The following is a 22,360-nucleotide window of genomic DNA, read 5'->3' as shown; positions in this document are numbered from 1 at the left end:
ATGATAACTCTCCGTTAGTAAAAATTTTATTCAAGCATTTTGCATTTTTAACAGTTGGTTTTCGCATTCATGACAATAGTCTTTTTTGTGGCGCTGCAATAAAAGGAATTTGAGGGGAACAGTGGAAACCACAGTTGTGAAGGTAATGAATGTTTGAAACGCCAATTTTCTTAACAGAACTAATGCAAAATTATTGAAAAATTTGTTGAAAAGCGACTTTTCAATTAGTTCGTGCATTGATATAGCGTGGCTGCTTGTACCTCGTGTTCTGTTGTTCATAGGTGACATGAATGTTAGCTCTCGGACACACAAAAAAAAATTACTCTTAGTTTTTGATTTTGTTTTTAGTAGCTGTGTTGCAGCTCAAAAATATTGCATGCATGCTCTAAAATGATGAGTTAAGGTCAAACAATTGTATCACACTCTAATTGAAGGTTGTTTCAGGGCAGTCACATCATTGTTGTTAATCACATCATTGTTAAGAGAGAAATACTTCATTTCTTAAATTCGTGTGTCTTATTCTTGGTTGCTATTTCCAGACCTTAATCTGCAGAGCTACTGCAGCTATTTGCTGGCAATCTGGAGGTTGTGCTTTTTTGTTTTTCATCACTTTTTTCTAGTGGAACTAGAAACGTTTATGGATTATATGGCAAATTTCGTTTTTTTTTTGCGGCTGCAGTTAGATTTGTAATAGTTAGACAGAAAAAAACCCTTTTCGTTAAAGAAGTTTTCATCATTATGGCGCTGTTAAAAGTTGATTTGACATTTTTTTGTAGTTTCCAATGTGTACAAGCCATGGAGTGGTTGCTTGTCTGTTGTTTTCGACGTTTGCAATGTACAAAAAGCAATTGTTTTGAAAATTTTCAAAATAGATTTTAATGAACGTTGATCTCTTATGTTTCTGAAACTGGAAACAATAATGCTCAAAATCACTCAATGATAGGTTTAAATTTGTCATTAGTTGTCTAACGTTGCGTCAGGAAATATACTTTTCAAAGTAAAGTGGAACGAACAACATTTGATTTGTTTTTTTTTAAAAAAGGTGATCGCCACTTGTTCGCTCGTAGAACCAATAACATGCAAATACCCTGTAATTTCTTGAGTATTATTTTGTTGATACAATTATGGTATTGGGACTTGATTGCATAAAGAAATAGAATTTCATGAATTTTTTAGAATGTTTTTTCTCACTGAAATTAATTGTCTCCGATTAAAAAATCATTGTGTTGAATCATTGATCTGTCGATTTGACTGTTTTTATTTTTTTTTCTACGGATGCAATTAATGACTTAAACGAGTCCAACAAACAGTCCTCATTTAAAAAAAAACTTAAAAAAAGAAACATCATTAAAAAAACTAGAGCCATGTTTTTTTATTACGAGATTGTCATTATCCAAGATTTTCAAAACTTATTTTGTATGTCAAGTTTGGAAAAATAAAACGCTCAAATTGATATTAGTGGTTCCTCACAGAATTATATCAAAAATGCGTATCAATTCATTGGCATATTTTCTGAAAAATTTTGTTAGATATACATCATATAGTAAAACTGGCGGAACAAAGTTACAAAACTAGTAATGCGAAAGAAGGTTTAAAAAATGGTTAGGAATGAACAAAGTTAAATAAAACTAACATTCGATAAGAATTAATGATCGAATGAAATGATGCTTACATTATCAGTCCAGAGAAGTCTATGCAATTTTAAATACTTTTTGGTGACTGATTCGTAACAACCGATAGCTCAACAATTTCAGAGGGGTTTGAAAATGTTCAAAATGTTCAATGATTTCAAAAGGGTTTGAAAATGTTCCTATTTTAATTAATCCAAGAACTAAACGATAAAGTTGATGACTTCGGAGCTTAACATTTGTAGCTTAGCACTGTTTAATTTAATAATGAATTTATTATCTAACCCTGATTGATTGGAAGTCAGAAGTTAAGTTTTCTTTCTCATGGTTAAAAAGGAGACATGATTTAGAGAACGTTTAGCACAAAAATTTTTGATAAAGAGAGTCAAATTTGTTTACTGTGATACAATTTTCATGCTCCAATTTTTTTTCCTGCAATTGATGTAATTGAAAGAAATTATTGCGGTAGTCAAATCTAAAGTGCTTTTGAGCTTAGTTGAAACAAATTGATCAGCAGAACAACAGAAAGTAAATTATCTTAACAGAAAATGAACAAGACGCTTTGTGCGAGAGTGTGCGTAGCACTGAATGTACCAAATTTGGTCTCCAGTTTGAGAAAAACTTCTTTGTTTTGCGACGAACAGCTTTTTGACTATCAGTATTTCGAGGCTAAAATTGAGGTATTTTTTCCGCAGTCAACCTTGATAACGACTTTCTCATTATGAAACTTCAGAACCCTAATTTTGATATAAGCTTACCAGATAAAGGACCACTGCGTTGTCGGTTATTTTGCCATATAAAACAGCTGTTCACAGGAACTTAATGTTCAGAGACAGCGATCAGTTGCACCGAAAATGTGAAAAGAGATACAAAACCATTTGCAAAAGAAATCGCAGCGGTAAATATCAAGCTAAACATAGGAAACAAATAAGCGACTGGACAAAAGTTGAAATCACATTTAGAAATAGATTTTCACGTTTCTAATTTCTGCTTCGTTTGAACTACTGATAAAGTCCTTATCAATGAGTTTATTAACGCAATTTTGAATTCAATAGATCAATTTACGATGGTGGATTCTATTGTACGATGATTCATTACTCTTTCCATCGGAGAAACTGTGCCTAAACGTCAACCAAATAGCAGTTCAGAAGAACGTAGCAGTGTTGAAACGAAAACTTGGTTTCCATTCTCTTCTCAAACTCTTTGCACACTTGTTGCAAGGTCACATGTTCACTTACCGGTCGAACATTGTTTCGGCTAGTATTTTGTAAAAACGAGGAATTTTTTATACTTGAAAAAACTGTTTTTAGTATTGTAAGTAAAAACATTGAAAGGACTCCGATATAATTTCTGTTAAATATTGCTGCTAATCAATATATTGAGAACAGCCCAAGCATCCAAATGAAATCAGTTATCTAAAATCAAAAAACTCAAAAAGAAATATATTTTTTTCGTTCCTCAAGTAGTTGTTTTTGTCCTGTATTTGAATGAACCAAAACGAGACACTTAACGAATCAAATTTTTCCCCAGTAAACCTTCTAACACTAAAAACTAAGAGGGGATCATAAGGTATATTGTGCATTCGTATCGATATATGCAAGAAAAGTTTGGTTTTCTTCAAAAAATTCTAATTATAGGCTTTTATTTCCGATTGAAGGCTAAATTATTTTGACTGCTGCTTCCCATTTTCTGTCGACTAAAATAGCCAATCAACTAGAGCCGATGGAGAGTTTCAATTAAGAAGTCAGTTGAAGCACCAGGAACATTTAACAGAAACTAGAATGAAATACAGCTTTCTTAATTATTCTCTCGAAAAAGTTTTGTTTTGTTTTTCTGGACCTTTGTACGCAAAATTTGGTTAATTCTATGAATTTTCAATAAATTAAATTTTCAAAAAATACCCAAGGACATTAGTGTTCGGTACATTTGCTGTACCCGCAAAAACTGGCAAATTTGAATAATATTTTCCAACATTTTTCTCTGATCTTCCCCCTTCTTAAATGAGAAAGTTGTATTAATTTTCTTATACTGCCTTGGTTGAATCAGAAAGTGTGCAATATGAGCCACAGTTTGCACATAAATGTTCCCCAGAAGACCCCAGAAAAAGCTAGCAGAAATGATGAACGATGTCTTTCAATGGTTTAAAAGCCGCTGTCAGCCTCTCAACGGCTATTATTTAGGCGCACGTTTTTTTTTAATTCGCTTTACCTGTTTTTCTTTTACATAAGTCACAATTTTCACGTTTGATTTCTGACTTACTTCACTCACTGTTTAACTGAATGGATTTTAAATTCTTTCAGGCATTCAATTACGCAACGTCGGACGGGATAAATCAAAAGAGACGGGATAAACCGATAAAGCCCGATCATTAAGTTATTGAGAATTAGGTTATCAAAGTTCTTTAGGGTGTTTGCTAGCTGATATTGTCATTAAGTTTTAAAGTTTTCAGATTAGAAGCTGAATTAAGTATAGTTTTAGAATCCAACTTAAACTGCAAAAAACAGAAAAAAAAATTGGCCAATTTATCGCTTCTTTTATTATTTTCTGTTTAAATCCCGACGTGCATCAAGCGCGTCAACGGCGGCAATTTTCCGGCAATATGCTGGCTATATGTGCTCCCTGTACATCAGGACTATCACTGTTTTCAATTGGGTTCCTTTTGGGCGAATGAAACTACAGAATTTGACTACAAGCTTATTTTTTGTAGTTATTTCTTGATTTCAAAGGAAAAAAGGAAGTAAAAAAGTAAAAGGAAGTGAAAAATTAGCGCTTTTCTGAAAAATGAGGGTTTTGTGCTATATTAAGTTAAAAACAGTTACATTTTTTTTTTAAAAAATGTCCTTTTGCTTCTTTTTTAGAAGGTTACAATTGAAATTTTACTTCGTTTTGTTTTTGCAAAAATTTGTAAATAATTTCATTTCAAGTGTATCTTATTAAGACACTTACAACAATTATATAATCAAATTAATTCAAACTCCACCTGTAAACCGCTCAATAATTTTTCTCTTTTCAGAACCTGCAAAAAATATTACTATTTTGTTACAGATTTCAAAACTAGCTTCTAAGGGCTACCAATTTTTGCTTCTTTTTTCCTCTGCAATGCTTAAACAAAAAGTCACCTATTCGCTTACCGGTAGAACAATGTTTTGGCTAGTATTTTGTGAAAACAAGGAAAGTTTTTCTACTTGACGAAACTAATTTTATTATTGGAAGTGAAAACATTGAAAGGACTCCCATATAATTTTGGTTAAATATGGCTGCTAATCAAAACAAAATCTACAGAACAGCCCAAGCATCCAAATGGACTCAGTTATCTAGAGTAAAAAATTCAAAAAAATGCATGTTTTGTTCGTTCCTCAAGTAGTTGTTTAGTCCACAATCAAACTAGGCCCACTTTACTTTTTGTCGAAACTGTTCAAATGCTCTCAGTACATTGAACTTAGATTTCTTATCGGAAAACTGTGTTCAGATGAGCTTTCGAATTCTTAATCAAAAATTCGTTTTTATCGTTTTTAAAATATATTTTGAGGTATTTTAGTGGTTCATGCTTTGGGTCAAATTTCACCTACTACAAAGTTTTGCTTTCTGTCCTTCAAAATAATTTGTTTTAAATCCCTTGACTAATCTGAGCTGGACGTCAAAGCTTGTCAAATTTTTGCTCGGTTTGTTCAAGTTGTTTTAACTTAAATTTTAATCTAACAGCTCTTAGTCAATATCGTCTATAATAATGCCATGTAGTACGGAAGCTTTAATGGGCTGTCTTTCCATGCTGTTTCGTTTTCCATTTGAATTCCTCAGAGATAGTTAAAACGGACGAAAGAAAATTGCTTGTTTTTGTTTTCCAACTTTATCTTCACTGTTGAGAAATTGCTTTGTGCTCTAATTTTTATGCATGGGTTTCATGTTCCGTGGCGTGAACGATTATTTTCGATAGATTAATTTTTTGGTTTCGCCCGATGGATTACATATGTTTTTATGCTTTAGAACATTGATTGTTTTAAGTATATTCTAAACAATATTTCCCCATTTGTATTTTATGCTACCGAATATCGAAAATGTGTTTTGCTATCCTGATTTTACTTTAACTTTCTTTCAACTTGGAAATTTGTTTTCTCCGTTAATGAAGTTTTAATCATCCAATATCATATATCTAGTCCGTTCTTATGGAGTTATTTCCATTATTTTAGCATTTACTTACTTGCTTAACTCTATTATGACACTTTAATTATATACTTTTGATAACTAATAACCTTGCCTTCTAAAATCTGGCAGATGTCAGAATCCGTCTTTGAGGGGAATGTTCTCATGCGGAACAGAATTGCTGACGTCTCTTATATCTTGGTCATTTACAAAAGTCATTTTAAAATTTTTACGCTCCAAAAAACTAAATTTAGCAAGAGTCGTTGTCATTTTTGGTTATCAATGGCAAAATATAAGGAGTTTTACATGATTATGATGAATATCTTAGACTAGAAATCTTAAGAAAATAACGGTACAATTCTCCATCAAGTAAATATTATTCTATAATTTTGTGCAATTTTTCTCATATTAATTGCGGTTATCATGACTGGAATTAATGGACCAATCTGTGACATCAGAATTATTTCCCCGGATGACGCGACAGACTTCAGTTCTGATCGGGAAAACGAGTCTTTGGAATCGCACGTGGCCGAAACTGACGATTTAGCCGAAAATGGATTACCACACGGGTTACCATTTACAATTGGCAGGCATAATTCGGCTAATTTATCGCCGTTTGACGTGCCATGTAATGGCGGTGGTGTTAATTCTATGCGGCGGTTTTCGTTGCCACCAGCAATGCCCGCAAAAATGAGAGGTTAGCTTTTTAATCGTTCTTAGTTAATTGTTTGCTGTGGTAATTATGGTTTTTCCTTAATCTATGACGTTTTGTTTGATTCTGATTTGTTTGCCGATCTGCCGATGGTAGCACTGTTGAAAGCACTCTTATGCAAACAGGACTTTGCCCGTTGAACAGAAATCCGCGCGCTTTTCTGATGACAACTGTCATGGAGTTATGAATTATCTAAAAAGAAATTACTCCAACAAAAACGGGAAGCCGAAGAGTGTAATATATAGTTTAACAAATTATTGGAAGACTGACATGATTAATTGGTTAAGTATGCGGCAATTGTTTCGGTCCTGTTCCTTTTGTAGGCCTGATGAATTGCTTTTTAAGATCGTTCGGGTCTAGTGGCTTGTGATATTGCCTTCTTGATTTTGTGTTCTCAAAATGGCGCTCGTTCAGATTTTTTGATCGCTGATCTTTATTTCGCGTCCTAATTGGCGCCACTTCCATACATAAAGTTAATCAAAATTTTATGCCGAAAGTACCTTCATCAATGAATTTATATCCGTTAAGTGGCAATGATGAGCTCTAATTTTTGTCTTTGTATAGTCTGAGTATTTTACGAGGAATGGAATAAGAGATTGCACCTCAGAAAAGTTCATAGCTACGGTAGGATTAATTACTGCAGTAAGGTTCGGGAAAATTTCAATTTTTTAAATGGCTAAAATACCAACGATTACTTGAAGACTTTTAAATGCTCTCGAAGTCTGATGCAATTATGGTAGTTACGTGTGTCTCTTTTTATGCAAAAATTTTCTCTTTATTCTCGAATAATCTTTTACTCGGTTGATGGGCTTCCCTTCGCTCATATTTTAGCAGCTGAACTCTTGAATTTAATTTTACCCCTTGCGTCAAGGTAGTAAAAGAAATCTGCCAAAAATGGCTTTCTTTTTTCACTCTGTGTCCATACTGATGTTGTAGAATGAGCTCTAGCTGCACCACACTTCAAGCTCCTCAATGAATTTATCTTTTATACCACCCCAAATTTGAATCCAGATTTGAACCTCTGCCTTTCGTTGGAGAACGCCAGACGTTAGTTGGTTTGTGTTCAAATGTTGCCAAACGTCACTGAAATTCATTTCAAAAGCTTGAATTGATGTGCTTTACGCACATTATTTTGTTGGTTTATTGCTCTCCATTTTTGTGGCTTTTAATCAATGTTGGCGTATTTTTTGGAAATTTTGTTTTTCACAATCTTAGAATAATTGTCTGGAGCTAGGAGCTGTCCCCAATTTCAAATTTGGGTAATTTTTTGCTTCGCCCGGGAAAAAGTTTTCTCCATGAAAATGTTTCCAAAGGTTATTTATAGAACGGTGATCTAATTGGTTCATTTTTTAAAAAAATATTGTATGCTGCTTTCTAAATTTTGCCTTTTCGTTCACGGTTTTTCGTTCAATTGCGGCAAAATAACACATTTTTACTGTTTTTTTTTCGATTTTATGATTGTGTTTTTTAAAATAGTTTTTGCAACCCATTCATATTACATTCTAGGTCTAAATTTTTATTTAGCCAATGAAAATTCATCGGTAATTGTAGGTCTTTGAATTGCAGTACTTCTCCCTCTGTGTTTTTTTCATAATCAGCAATTAGTCTCCTCTGATCTCTTATTGATCTCTTATGAATACTTAATTTATCTGAAGAAATATTAATTAAGCATATCCAAATAATCCTACTGGAGGACTTCATATTTTCACACTGTAGGAGCAGTGAATATTTTTTGTCTGGGTTGTTTTCTTCTGTTTTATTGTGTTGATAAATTTTGTGTAGTTTAAATACAGTCTGAGGATCATATGGTGCAGTTTCTTTACTTTGGATCTTTTCTCTGGTGACGTTTAATCTCTTCGAATGTGATCGCTTTTTGCTTGAGGGGTTTGATAATTTATTCTAGAAAAATAGTTTGCACGCTTGAGCTATTAGACTGAGAAATCTGAGGCAGAAGAAGTTGGAGACAGATTAAAGTATAAATATTTTATAAAATTGAAAGAATTTATAACTGTGCATATTCAGTGCAATTGCTTTGAGATGCTTAATCAGTCAGCAAACGTTTTGATACATTCGTAGTTTCGAAATTTACTAAATTTAGAAAATATGTGCTTGATGTTGATTAAAATCAATCTTATGGTACCAAAAAGCTACGTACAGCATTTCTGCTTTTAAATTATTAAGAAAAATGTCTCACTTTCCCCACTAAAACAGAAAAGATAGTTAAACCACTTTGTTCTTCCACTGTTCACCAATTTGTAGCGCTACAAGACGTCGGATTTTCATGGACAAAACTACAAAAGCAACTCAACTTAAAATCAAGATCCAGTGCACAACATGCATACAAACGCTTTCTAAAAAATAACAGTTTCGGGGTCCAAAAATCATAAGGAAGACCCCAAAATTGTCAAAATTCCAACACAAAGTTATATAGAGATTTTTTGAAATATACCAAGACTTTACTGGAGGGCATTAGAGTTACTAATAACGCTTTCTTTTGCTACAATACAATTTCCAGAGGTGCAGTGAGGCGAATTCTCAAAAATATGATGTTTTTTGGATGAAATACGATCAAATGAACGGAAAATGCTTGTTAAGTGTCCATACAAGCTAAACGCTGCCAGTTATTTGGAAATATTGGAAACTTATGAATAGAAAAGATGTATTTTCTGGACATTATTTTTCAACAAGATAATGCTCCTGTGCATAAATCGAAGATTATGGGGAGTTTTTTTCAAGAAAAGGACGGGAAGGTATTGGAATGGCCAGCATACTATCCAGATCTGAATCCTATTGAAAATTTATGGGCGATTTTGAAGCAGCGATTACGAAAACAGACAATTTTTTGGGAAAATTTAGAAAAAAAAGTATCTGAAATTTGGAACGAAATTGATGCAGAAGTCGTGAGAAACCTGCATGAAAACTATGCAAACCGTCTGTTAGACGTTAAAAAGAGCTGAAGATATAATGACGCGTTATTACAGAATAAATTTGAACTCAAAACGTTATGTTATTTGGTGTTTGTAATGCTTTTAAAAAAATCTTCAGGTGTACGTAGCTTTTCGGTACCATAGTGTATATTCGTTGAATGCTGCACGTTGTACATCACCTTTCATCTCAAGTCATCAGAATCTAAGGATCATAATTTGATCAACTCGTTACCCTTATGATTCCATGCTGTTTTTCGAAGTCAAAAGTATTAATAGCCTTAAGAGTTTGCACGATTGAGCATAATACTAACTGCCCGTAATTTTCCTTGAGATCGCAAAAATGTTCTCACACTTCAAATTGCGTGTCACAAACATCATAATCTTTGTTCAATCTTGCTGTCAAAATTCAGTTCAATTCTTACTAACCAACACAGTTACTAACTGATATTATTACTAGCACACGGCAACGTGCATCGTGATTGTAGTAAAAGACTAGAAACTATTCAGATGACCTATTTGGAGTGAAACGGCCTGTAATGCCGCGAAGATTGAACGTACAAGAAAGAATTTGGTTTATCTTAACGCAAATATTTGGACATACGTATCAAAATAGTTACGGTTACTATACTGCAGTTAATTTGAGACTGGTGGTAAATTTAGTTTATTTCGCTGCAAAATGGCACTGTCAATTTCTTTTGTTTTCTTTTGGTTTGATATGAAAGTTTTTGATTATTTCTAAACTTACCATTATTGCTGTAACATTTGACGGGTGCTTATTGTTTAACATTGCTGGCGGACATTTTAATTTTTGATGATTATTTTTGTTTTTCCGATCGAACAACTTTTTTTGGATTTTATGACAAATTATTGTTTGTTTTTTTGCCATTTTACTTTCCGATTTTTCTGATAATTAACCATTTTTAACGTTAATTTAATATTTTTTGGTTTGAGAAAAAAATAAAATGTTCATTTGTTTATGCCAAATTTCATTCATTCACAATTGTCGATTAACTTTTCTCTCATTATTCCTTTGTTTTTATTTTATTTCTCGATATGTTGTATTGAACTGATTGCTCAAAATGCCGCCATCTTTTCTCGTCTCTGAGAAACAAATTTCAATCTAAGTCAATTAAACTTTGACCATATATTGCTGTGCTTCGCTGAACTATGAGCGATCTCAATGTTTAAGTACACCTATTAGAGAACAGCTAAATTTACTATGGCTACTTAACCTGAATTAGTTTTATGATCAGCTTAGCTTAGTTTTCATCGAGTAAAACTAGTTTTGACCCTCACTTTGTCAATTATACGTCATAGCAGGATCTTCTCTCATAAATGGGTTATTCATTTCGATTTTATGGGTCCGCTAAGATAATTTTGCAGCTTATGGTGTCTTCGAAAAAGAGGTCTATCGTTGAGCACTATTTTTGCCCCGATTTAGTTTTTGTAGACAACCGTTTTTTTGGACACGACTGTTTTTTTAGCTGAAGTTTCAGTTTTTTCGTTTAGATCGAATTTTTCTGAAGTTTTGGTTTTTGAGTATTTATTGATCACATTTATCAGGAATGACTACGTGGTCAGAATTCGCGAGTATAATAGTGCTGAATATATTCGTTTTCCAACGTGTATTTAAATGCACATATTCGGATTATTGTTAATTTTATCCTGACAAGATTGAATGTTCCGATCAATTTTTGATTTGAAAAATTAAACTGAATAGTGTCCCAAAATAATCTAAACGCAATAAAGTTGATTAAAAAAGTGGACAATGCCCATGTATTTACTAGGCTGAGTGCTAAAATAATATCTCATCTATAATTTGAGCCTTTCTTGCGTATCTAAAAATGCCTCCAATTTGTTCTTCTTACTCGTTGTTAAAAACATAATTGAAGTCAAAAAGATCACTTATGGTTATTTTACTGGCAATCTTCAGTGTAACAGTTACTTTCTACTGCAATCAAAATTTAGTCAATTTTAATTTTGCAAGCAGTAAATGATCCTTTTCTGTTTTTTGTCTTTCATTGAAATATATTGTGCACAACAAAATATTTTTTCTACACTGTTGACCAAGATATTATGACTACCCATATCGGGAAGTCTTCTTAAAACTGATTATTGAAACTGAGTTAGGCTCAAACGTTCAATAAAATTATTGGCTCTCTTGTAAAAATTAAAATGCTTAGTCCAGATGTTAAACAGATCGATTGTCCGTGTTTTCTGAGGCTGTTTATTAAAATGAATCAGACGGCCTTTTAAAATTAGGTATCTGTAAGATGTTATCTTCCAGATAATATAATGCTCAGTCAAATATTTATTTCAACCGCCTCGATCATATTTTACTTATTATTCAACTGGTTTTCATTGCTTCCATTGTTTTATTTGTTTCGGCAAAAACATCTCACTAATCTTAGAACTTTACAGTTTGTCTGAGTCCTCGTTGGACTACAAGTTAATTTCGTAACTAGTGTTTTACTGACTTTATAGGTAATTGAATGGGATTTTCGCTTTAGTATTCCTTAATGCCAAACATTTATTTTAAAAATGATGCTTCCGATAGTGGGCTCTCAGCGAGTGAATTTTTGCTTCTGGATTTGTTCTTCGTTTTTTGGTTGGATTTCGGTAATTTCCCTAGGATCTTTTCTGATACTGCCCGCCACGTCCATTTGCACCCCCCCCCCCCCCGCCAGCCTATTATAAATTTTATTGCGTTGTGTTTGCATTTCATACATTTACACATACACATACAATTATGCACAAAGGGCATCTTTAATTTAACGATGCAGCAAAATTTTGAAATTTAGACAGGCCTGGCAATTAGATTTTACTTATAATATAAGCAGCGAGAAAGAATAATGCTTGTTTCTCCTACTTTCTGCTCGTCTTTCAGAGGAATAACTTTATGACACTAACTTTGTTGGCACCTGGTATCATAAATCCTTCCAATCATCTGCCGGTGCCGGCAATATATTATCTCTAAAATAAGGGATCTAGAAGGACCAAACCATGTTTTTGGGTGCAAACAGACTGTTTCTATAGGACTGGGGGATGGCAAAAACACAAAAGATCCTTTTCCTAATCGGGTTTGTCATTTTTGCTATTTTTGCTGCGCATCATTGAGTTTTTGTTTTTGCTATTTTGCTGCATCATTGAGTTTTTTATTTGAATCAATGTTAAGATCAATCCGTTTCTACAAAATTTGAACTGTTCTTTTGCTACCGACAAGCGTTGATTGGTTCGTTAAGATTTTTGACTCGCAGGGTTAGATTTTTTCTGCTGGATTTGAGAGCTTACTTTTTGGTTGAATTTAGGGATTTTTATTGCGGATTTTTCCTTTTCTGTAAATCGAGTTTGTTATTTGAATCAATATAAAGATCAATCTATTGTCCAACAAATGTTGAACACCAACATTTGGCTACTTGTCGTTTAATTAATAGTTTTCATAAATGGTTATCTTCGATTATGTGACCTAGTGCCGATAGACAGTCTATTGAACTTCCATTTGATAATAAAGCGAACTTCATCATTTGATAGCTGAGTTTGTGATGTTTAATGAGATTCATTGACATATTAGTTGTTGATTTGTTTACTTCGGCTCCTGAAACGTTGGTGTGTCCATAATATTATTTGGAATGTTTGATCAAAGATTACAAATGTTACAATTTTATTTTGTTTCTCGGCTTTCAGTGCAAAGTTTTTAACTTTTGCTAGTGTTGACTTGTTGATAGTGACTTGCGTCATTCTAACCAGGTAAAAAATCAGTATTTACGCCGAACACTTTTAAAGAGTGACAAAAACTGAAGCTGAAAAACCTAAGCAGAAATTCTAAGCGGTTATTGATTAATTGATTTTTAAATTGCTATTATTCAACCGTTTCCAATTCAAATTGGTTTTTTTTAATTTATTTAATTCGTAACAATTATTGACATTAAGGAGATATATTAATTATAGAGTTATCGAATTTGTCATGACTTATTCAAAAAAATGTTTCGTAAACAATTTTTTAGAAATATTTGTCTTCTATGACTTTGTTACAACCTTGTGCATAGCATACCAGCAATGTTAAACTTACAGAAGTTATAGCATCAATTCAAAAATCCAAACGCCGCCCTCCTTGGTGTCGCTTCGATTATCTATAACCCAATTGCTAAAATTGTTTGTTACTATTTGTCATTACTTTTTAATAGAATTGGGATGACACCAAAGTCATCCACTTAAAACCTTGGTGAAGAATTTGGGAGAATTTGGGATAAAAAATCTGAGAAGCAAAAGACGAATTTTTGGGTCTGATTTATTGCTGCAGAAGAGGGTAACAAGCTTTGGGAAATTATGTCTGTGGATAATATACCGACAGTGCATTACAGCTTCTTTGCTAGTCCTGCTCATCATAACAGCCACAAAAAGTCCTCAAACACCAAAGTGGACATCTCTCCACCGACCACTCTTGAGTTCACAAAGATGGGATTAACAGAGTATGCATTTTTCATTATTTTGCGGGATCCGGTTCCTTTCCCTCGAAGAATTTTTTTGCTTGCATACACCTGCTTTACAAAATTAATCATGTTTTTTTTACTTTGATTATACTTTGTACAGCCTATTAGCCGTTACAGTTATAAAACACCTATTTACGGGTTTTAAAATATCAGTTATAGATAGTCATATTATATAAGGAGCTGCTGTTTATGTGATTTTTATTTGATAAAATTCTCAATTGGGTCTCGGAAAATTTGACGGCTTGATAGCATTTCTTTTGAAAAAAAAGAAATAACGGATTATATTGTTTGAATTTATAGGAGGTGAATTTATCAATTAATTTTGATAGGGCTCACTATAAAAGCGTGAAGAAAAGTTGACTGTAGAGAAACAGTTCACGTCTAGTTTTTTTGATGGAGAACAAAGTCGTTAACAAAATTAAGTTGATGCCTTAAGATTATCAAGTATAATTAAGCTATGACAACGCCAACGTCAAGATATGAAACAGGTGACCGTACTTTTTTTCTAAGAGCTCTGACTGTTTATATTCAGGATTGGAAGCAAAGGAAAAGGTACGTTGAGCACTCCCTGATAATTGGGTTCACAATTTGTTTATTGACCTCATTGCCATAACTGTCTGGCCATTTGATCATATCGGAGATGAAACTGAACCCGAATAAGTTTACGTTTAAGATACGTTCGTTTGTCGCATTCATCGCATTCATTAGCCAACGTTTTGATTATCATCGGTTGCATTAGATAGACATTATCTAGCAGATCAATATTTTATCTGCAATAGATCATAGATAAATATCGACTGTTCGCAGTGATCAAGTGCCTGGGGTTACGTGACAATTTAACGGATTCCATTTTACCCAGCGACATTATACTCAATGCCAATAAACCCTATGTCAATTTACCCGATGCTTTTTGATCTTTTTGTCAATAATTCAATTGCTGTATTATTGCGGTTGCTATTACAAGGATGTTTTAACATACTTAAGCGGATAATTTAATTCCATGTTCGGTTGTGATAGCTTCATATCAAGTCCCACGGGTTACTGAGGCATGGCCCTTTTATTATTCTACACAGCCGTTCTGGTAATTTTAACAATAAGTTAAAACGAAATTGCCTTCGGAGAAAATATCATTTGGTAAAATTGCAGGATGGGTATAATGAATGGCACGGGGTATAATGGCGTTGGGTATATTGGAATTGGGTAAATTGTCCTGACACCGTCTGTGGTATTTCTATAGAGATAGAGAACTATGATTGTGTCCAGAGAGAAAGCGAGTGCACACAATTATATGATGGCGAATCTGTCGTGTTGCGCAGCTGTATCTCATCTTTTTCTCAAACTTTTTCACATTTTCAAAAATCTTGTTGCATAATAGTGCAATTGTGTGGTTCATAACAAAATTAATTGCTCATTTAGGAGCATTTTTTGGTCAATCTTTCATACTTATTGAGAATTTTTTTTGGCAAATATCCCCCTTTTCAGTGTTTTAGAAACAAGCGAAATAGAAAAGTTAACGTAAAGGCCTGTTATGTCATCGCGTTTCAATGCAGAAACAATGATATTCTTACTCGAATTTTTTATAAATCTTTTGAACCACTTCATTGGTCTTCGGAAATGCTTGTGAAGACAACCTTGGGATCATTTCCGTATGTGCCCCCCACCCTTTAGTTGGTGCATACTATTTGCACACACAGACGAAAAGTGATTTAGTGCGTAATTGCACGTGCTCTGTATTGGGGACTTTGCGCAAAAAATTTTGCCGGACCATCATGCCTGAGTATTTTTTCGCATTCGTGAGTAATTTGGCTTTTAGAGTCGTGTTTTACGCTTCTTAATTTTCATGCTATGGAAATTGTGTTCATTCAGAGTTTAAGCCCACGATTTTAATTTGTGCTGGTTTCCTAATAATAATAAAAACGATTTGGGATATCCAAGGGCTCGCTTAAAGCCCAATTATTGAAGATTCAAAAATCATTTCTCAAATAGTTTAAATTTTCCTAACGTCTCTGCAGTTGTTACCGCCACATAAAATTCGCCAGGTGCATGCGTCTGATTCATTGTATCAGCGTTCGAAGACCAATTTGTAAAGACCCACTAATTTGATTTAATAATGAGGATCGAAAAGAATGTCATATTTCAAGTGATCAATTAGTAGGTTGGCAAAAATGCAAGCTCCAGACCAGTAAACCGAACAGGTCACGTTTCTTCAGTCTCAATTGTCTGCAAAACAAAGTTTCTGGTTACTCGCACTCTTCGATTATCGACTGCAGTATTAGTTACATGACGTTGCCAGTCAATGTGCACTTTCTCTGTTACTATTTTTCCAAACAACAAGACAACTTGACGTTCTTGGTACAAGTACATAGGAAGGATGTCTAAACTGAGCAGTTTATCTTTGTATGGGATGACATTGTTTCTTGACATAAAGATCCAAGATACCGCTTTCCCTTGTACTCTTTTGATAGTTGTCAGATCAGCTTTCGCGGGCTTCCATAACATAACTAATCATCGGCGCAACATAAGAGATATGCGGTCATCTTAGTATTAAACTTTGCTTTGAGAGAATTCAGGGAGGGTTTTTTTTGATTCTCCTCTTGGCATGCACAATCCAGGATAATTTGTCGGTTACTTGGACACATAGATCTTTCATTACCTTTGTTGTTTCGAATTTATAAAATGGTAATGCAACCTGCCCCGTAACTTTTATACAGGGAAGTTTACTTTTCGCAAGATTCATGGAGATGAGGTTATGTTCACACCAGCGCCAAAATTTTGATGTTGTGTTTTACTTTTTGTGTTCGACATTGATGTTGTGTCATTGGTTGGCTCCAATGAATTTGCAATCGCCCGCGTAACCCATTCATTTTGACATGATTTGGGATGGTAAGTTGTTTATGAGGACTAGTAGGAAAAATGAAAAGTGACCCCACCCTGGAGCCCTGAGGAACGCCGCTGAAGACATCCAACTCACTCATATAAGATGGTTTCATTTAATCTAGCCTAATTGTTGTGATAAACTTATTAAATAGTTTCAGGGATGAGCCAGCGAGGCATGTTTGATGAGAATGAGATACCTGATTGTGCGGCAACATTGAACGAAATCAATCAAGCTGTGAATTTGATAAAAGACAATGGCGATGGCAACATTATTGTACTGAAGGGAGCTGTCGCAACACTAACAGAATTGGTCCATCTACAAAATTGCAAAATTGAGGAACTCCAATATCGACAAGATCGTGTGGAAGGCAAAACAGCAGAGTGTCACAATGCCGTAGAAGATAGAAGACAGGGTTCTGGAACTGGAACGATACTCTAGAAAGACCTGCCTTATCTTCAATAGTATTGATGTGGGAGAGAATGTTTGGAATACGGTGCTGAACCTTTTGAACAACGTTCATCAAGTGCGGATAGAGTCCTGGGATCTTGCTGCATGTCACGCTTTGAATAATGAAAAAGTTGCGCCTGTGATTGTGAAGTTTTTGTATCATCAGCATCGTGACCTGGTATGGCGAAGCAAAAGTTTCCTGAGAAACATAAAAAACAGCAAAGATCTGCCAATTTTTGTGGAAGAGTGCCTTGCTCCGTCAGATCGAAAACTGAAAGTAGAGGCATCGCGCATGAACCTATCAACATTTACCCGGAAACAAGAAGTTTATGTTTTCAACAAAAACTCAAGTATTAGTGGTGCTGTTAAAGTGAAAGTTGTTGCCGAATTGGATGCTTTCAAAAAAACCTATGTGCCGAAAATAACTCGTGGACCACCAGCATATCCGCCAGCAATTCCAGTTGCACAATTGAACCACCAAATGGTATCCGATGAATCCAATTTTTCTAAAGAGCCGGAATCTTTCGTGGTTAATGGGACACCCTTGCTACCGACACTATTAAAAAGACCCACACCAGCTAGGAAAAGACCGTTGAGCCTCTCCCCAGTGCTAGAATCGGAGAATTTAGCTGAATCTATTTTGAAGAAATTACTTCCAGCTGTAGTAGAAGCTATTCAACCGGCTAAAATTGCAAGGGCCTCAAACATGGCGTCTGATGGAGGTGATGAAAGTGAAATTGATCCCACGGCTGTTGATTAATAAATGATAAATCGCACTGTCTACAAAATCATTCTCAATCGCTAGCTGTTATGCATCTCAATACTAGATCCTTGAAAAAAACATCATGAAGAGCGAGAGGCACTAGTGAATTGTCTTGAGTCTCCGCCTAACATAATACGCCTAACAGAAACATGGTTATCGACCGACGATGATCCTGGTTTATATAATTTAAGCAATTATACTACATGCTTGTCCAAACCGAGGAACGGGAGAGGGGGTGGTATAATTGTTCAAACTACAAGTGAAGTCGCTTTGATAGGAGAACTTGAATCCGAAATAGATGAAAGTCTTCTCATACATGTGTAAGTGGGAATAGAAGATCTGATTCTTTTAACGGTGTATAATCCACCTCGGTCGGACAAGCTTGTACTCATCACTGAACTGGATAAACCACTTGAACATTTAACAACTAAATATGACCAAATTCTATTATGTGGTGACTTCAACATTGATACGCTCAAAGCTGATTACTTAAGCTCAAAATACATGAATATGATAGCATCGAATGGATATGATTTTTGCATTCATGAACCAACTAGAATAGATCCAACAAGTGCATCTTGTCTAGATCACTTTTTGGTAAATGGTATCAGAGTAATCAATAACAAAGTTTTAACTAATCAAAGTTACAGTGATCATGCACCCATTGTCTTGACAATCGGCATTGACGGGGAAAATACGATCAAGTGTCAAAAATTCAGAGATACCAGTTTTCTAAAATCTCCTAAAGAGGTTACTGGCTTTCTAGAAATGCTTGAAAATTCTTAAAACGCCATTACATACAACGGGCAAAATGTAAGCGAAAATTTTGAGAAGTTCCTGTCCACTTTCAATGCAGTCTTTCAATGTTTTTCACCAATGCGAGAGAATAAACAGAATAAAAAAGTGGTCCCGATGTGGTTTGACAAATCACTGAGGAATCAAATTTCTAAACTAAATCTCCATCGAAAATGGAAGAAGAACAAATCTGATTGCAGGCAGCTCTCAAAATTCAAAGCCGCTCGGGCAAAAGTTGAGCAGTTAATTAAAAAAAAAAGAAAAAAGAATTTTATCTTGAAAAGTTTAATAAATGCATCGGAGACTCAAGACAAGTTTATGGATTCCGTAAAAAGCATTTAGCGTTGTTCGTGACTCCAAATTGAAAATGGGATTAATTGCTTTTCTCCTCGACATAAAGAAAGCCTTTGACACCATTGATCACGACATACTTCTGCATAAACTTGATAGATATGGTAGAAGAGGTAAAAGCCTGAAATGGACTGAATCGTTCCTAACTGATCGAAAACAATGTGTGGAAAATGAAAACGCTTTTTCTGATTGGCGCAAAGTTGAATGTGGTGTTCCTGAAGGCTCCATCTTGGGACCTTTATTGTTTTTGGTATATATAAACGATCTTCCTCTTACGTGCATGAAATGTCAAGCTTTCTTTTTCGCAGACGACACCTTCCTTTTGGGAACGAATTGCACAATAGAAGAACTGCAAGCAGATTTGCTTGCAGTCAGTGACTGGCTACAAAATAATAAACTTACTCTGAATATAAAGAAAACGTGTCAATTGAACTTAACCTTAGGAAAAAGTGCCTCTAGCCCTAACTTCCATTTAAATAATGAAAATTTGAATGTTCTAAATAGTTGTAAGTATCTTGGAGTGTTTCTGGATAAAAAGTTGTCTTTTGAACCACACATAGAGAGTGTTATAGAAAGGCTTGGAAGACAATGTTGCATAGTGTCCAAATTGCGACATTATGTTCCAAGGAATGTTCTGTTGAGATACTATTCCTCAAACATTAAACCAATCATTCAATATAGACTGCTAGTGTACGGCTGTGTAAGCTACAGAACATTGGAACCAATTTTGAAGATGCAAAAGAAATTTCTTTGACTTATCTTGTTTCTCAAATATCGACAAAGCGTAAGCGAATACTTCGACAATTTAAATATTTTGACAGTGCAGGAGCTTTATGTATATGAGTTACTGAAATTCGTTTTACGGTCTCTTAATAAGCTCCATGCTGATGATTATCTTAATTGCCTCTATGAGTTTGATTTGACAACACATTCAACAAGGAGGTCTCAAAAGAGTTTTCGGAAAATTCCAAAGTGTCGAAAAATCCTAGAGAAAAATTCGCTAAAATATCGGGGAACTAAATTGTTAAATATTTTTATAGTTAATGGAATATTTGGTTCAAATTTGTGTAACATGAGTCAGTCAGTATTCACTAAAATTGTACATGACTTGAGGGACAGCATCATTTTAGCGAACTATGATTTAATTGCAAAAATTTTCGAATAACTTTATTCGATGTCGTATCTTTTTTTTCCAGGATCTGTCTTAGCTGATTAATTTATTGAAAAAATTGGGTTATCTTGAGGAATTTACTCTCTCTCTCTCTCTCTCTGATGGTTTTCTACATGAGAGGTAGCTTTGTAGTATTTCCAAAGGAGTTTCATGTGGCACTGTCGAAAGTTTTCTGAAAACTTACGTAGAATGTTTTGAGGTACGGTCAATTCGGCGAGTCAAGTAACTGAATACTTCATGCAGGTATTCAACCAGCTTGGTTGTCGTCGACTGTCTGGGCATTGAATTTCCAAACTATAGTTGGAGAGCTAAGTAACAACAGTTTTTCATTTTTCAGTTAATTAATAAAAGAAAAAAGAATTTAATCTTGAAAAGTTTAATAAATGCATCGGATACTCATGACAAGTTTATAGGTTCTTAATTGAATTAAAGGGAATAAAAGGAAAAAAGTGCAGTATACCCGTTCTAGTAGAGATTGGTCAGAGACTTGATGAACCGAAGCAAATCGCTAAGAACTTGAACAATATCTTTGCTGAGGTCTGGCCTAAAATGAGAAGTGCTTTAAAGAACACCTCAAATTATGAACTAAACTTCGGAAGTCTCCTCAGCGTGTATCCGTATCCAACTGACACCATTGAGATCCATCAAATATTTGAGAATTTGGAGTCTAAAAGCTCCTCTGGAATTGATGAAATTATTAACGTCACAGTGAAAGCTGCTGGTCCAGTTATATGCGAACATATGGTCTTTCTTATCAACAAATCTTTAAGTTATGGTATTTTCCCATCCTCGTTGAAATTAGCTAAAGTACTACCCTTGCATAAAAATGGTTCTAAAGATGATGTTCATAATTATCGTCCAATCTCTCTCCTAGTTGTTGGGAGTAAAATTTTTGAACGAGTTGTTTTTAACAGGATTTTTAACTATCTTGAAGAACATTCATACATCAATGAAAACCAATTCGGATTCCGTAAAAAGCATAACACAATTGATGCAGTAGCTAAATTAGTCGAAGTTCGTGACTCAAAATTCAAAATGGAATTAATTGCTTTTCTCCTCGACATAAAGAAAGCCTTTGACACCATTGATCACGACATACTTCTGCATAAACTTGATAGATATGGTATAAGAGGTAAAAGCCTGAAATGGACTGAATCGTTCCTAACTGATCGGAAACAATGTGTGGAAAATGAAAACGCATTTTCTGATTGGCGCAAAATTGAATGTGGTGTTCCTCAAGGCTCCATCTTGGGACCTTTATTGTTTTTGGTATATATAAACGATCTTCCTCTTGCGTGCATGAAATGTCAAGCTTTCCTTTTCGCAGACGACACCTGCCTATTGGGAACGAATTGCACAATAGAAGAACTGCAAGCAGATTTGCTTGCAGTCAGTGACTGGCTACAAAATAATAAACTTACTCTGAATATAAAGAAAACGTTTCAATTAAACTTAACCTTAGGAAAATATGCCTCTAGCCCAAACTTCCATTTAAATAATAAAAATTTGAATGTTCTAAATAGTTGTAAGTATCTTGGAGTGTTTCTGGATAATAAGTTGTCTTTCAAACCACACATAGAGAGTGTTATAGAAAGGCTTGAAAGACAATGTGGCATAGTATCCAAATTGCGACATTATGTTCCAAGGAATGTTCTTTTGAGATACTATTCCTCAAACATTAAACCAATCATTCAATATGGACTGCTAGTGTACGGCTGTGTAAGCTACAGAATATTGGAACCAATTTTGAAGATGCAAAAGAAATTTCTTCGACTTATCTTGTTTCTCAAATATCGACAAAGCGTAAGCGAATACTTTGACAATTTAAATAATTTGACAGTGCAGGAGCTTTATGTTTATGAGTTACTGAAATTTGTTTTACGGTCTCTTAATAATCTCCATACGGATGATTATCTTAATAGCCTCTATGAGTTTGATGTGACAACATATTCAACACGGAGGTCTCAAAAGAGTTTTCTGAAAATTTCAAAGTGTCGAAAAATCCTAGAGACAAATTTGCTAAAATATCGGAGAACTAAATTGTTAAATATTTTTATA

At 34.4% G+C, this 22,360-nt stretch overlaps 1 protein-coding gene across 7 annotated transcripts in view; it reads left to right on the top strand.

The window, feature by feature from the left end:
- Window positions 1–22,360, top strand: part of LOC142351019 (uncharacterized) — a 179,842-nt gene that overhangs the window by 69,754 nt on the left and 87,728 nt on the right. The window contains exons 1-2 of one of the 7 annotated variants that reach the window (XM_075403077.1): window positions 12,980–13,876; window positions 14,430–14,449. The exons of 5 other annotated variants lie outside the window; for them this stretch is intronic. In XM_075403077.1, the coding sequence (XP_075259192.1) occupies window positions 13,734–13,876; window positions 14,430–14,449 (163 nt within the window). In that variant the 5' untranslated portion in view covers window positions 12,980–13,733. Of the gene's footprint in view, window positions 1–5,404; window positions 6,466–12,979; window positions 13,877–14,429; window positions 14,450–22,360 lie in introns of those variants that run through there. One more of the 7 variants, XM_075403074.1, reaches the window with a different exon arrangement.

The sequence above is a fragment of the Convolutriloba macropyga genome, chromosome 12 (genome assembly GCF_964194025.1).
Source record: "Convolutriloba macropyga chromosome 12, txConMacr16.3, whole genome shotgun sequence".
Classification (NCBI taxonomy): domain Eukaryota; kingdom Metazoa; phylum Xenacoelomorpha; order Acoela; family Convolutidae; genus Convolutriloba; species Convolutriloba macropyga.
Note: the sequence above shows the minus strand (reverse complement) of the source record. Positions and strands in the feature narration are given on the sequence as shown.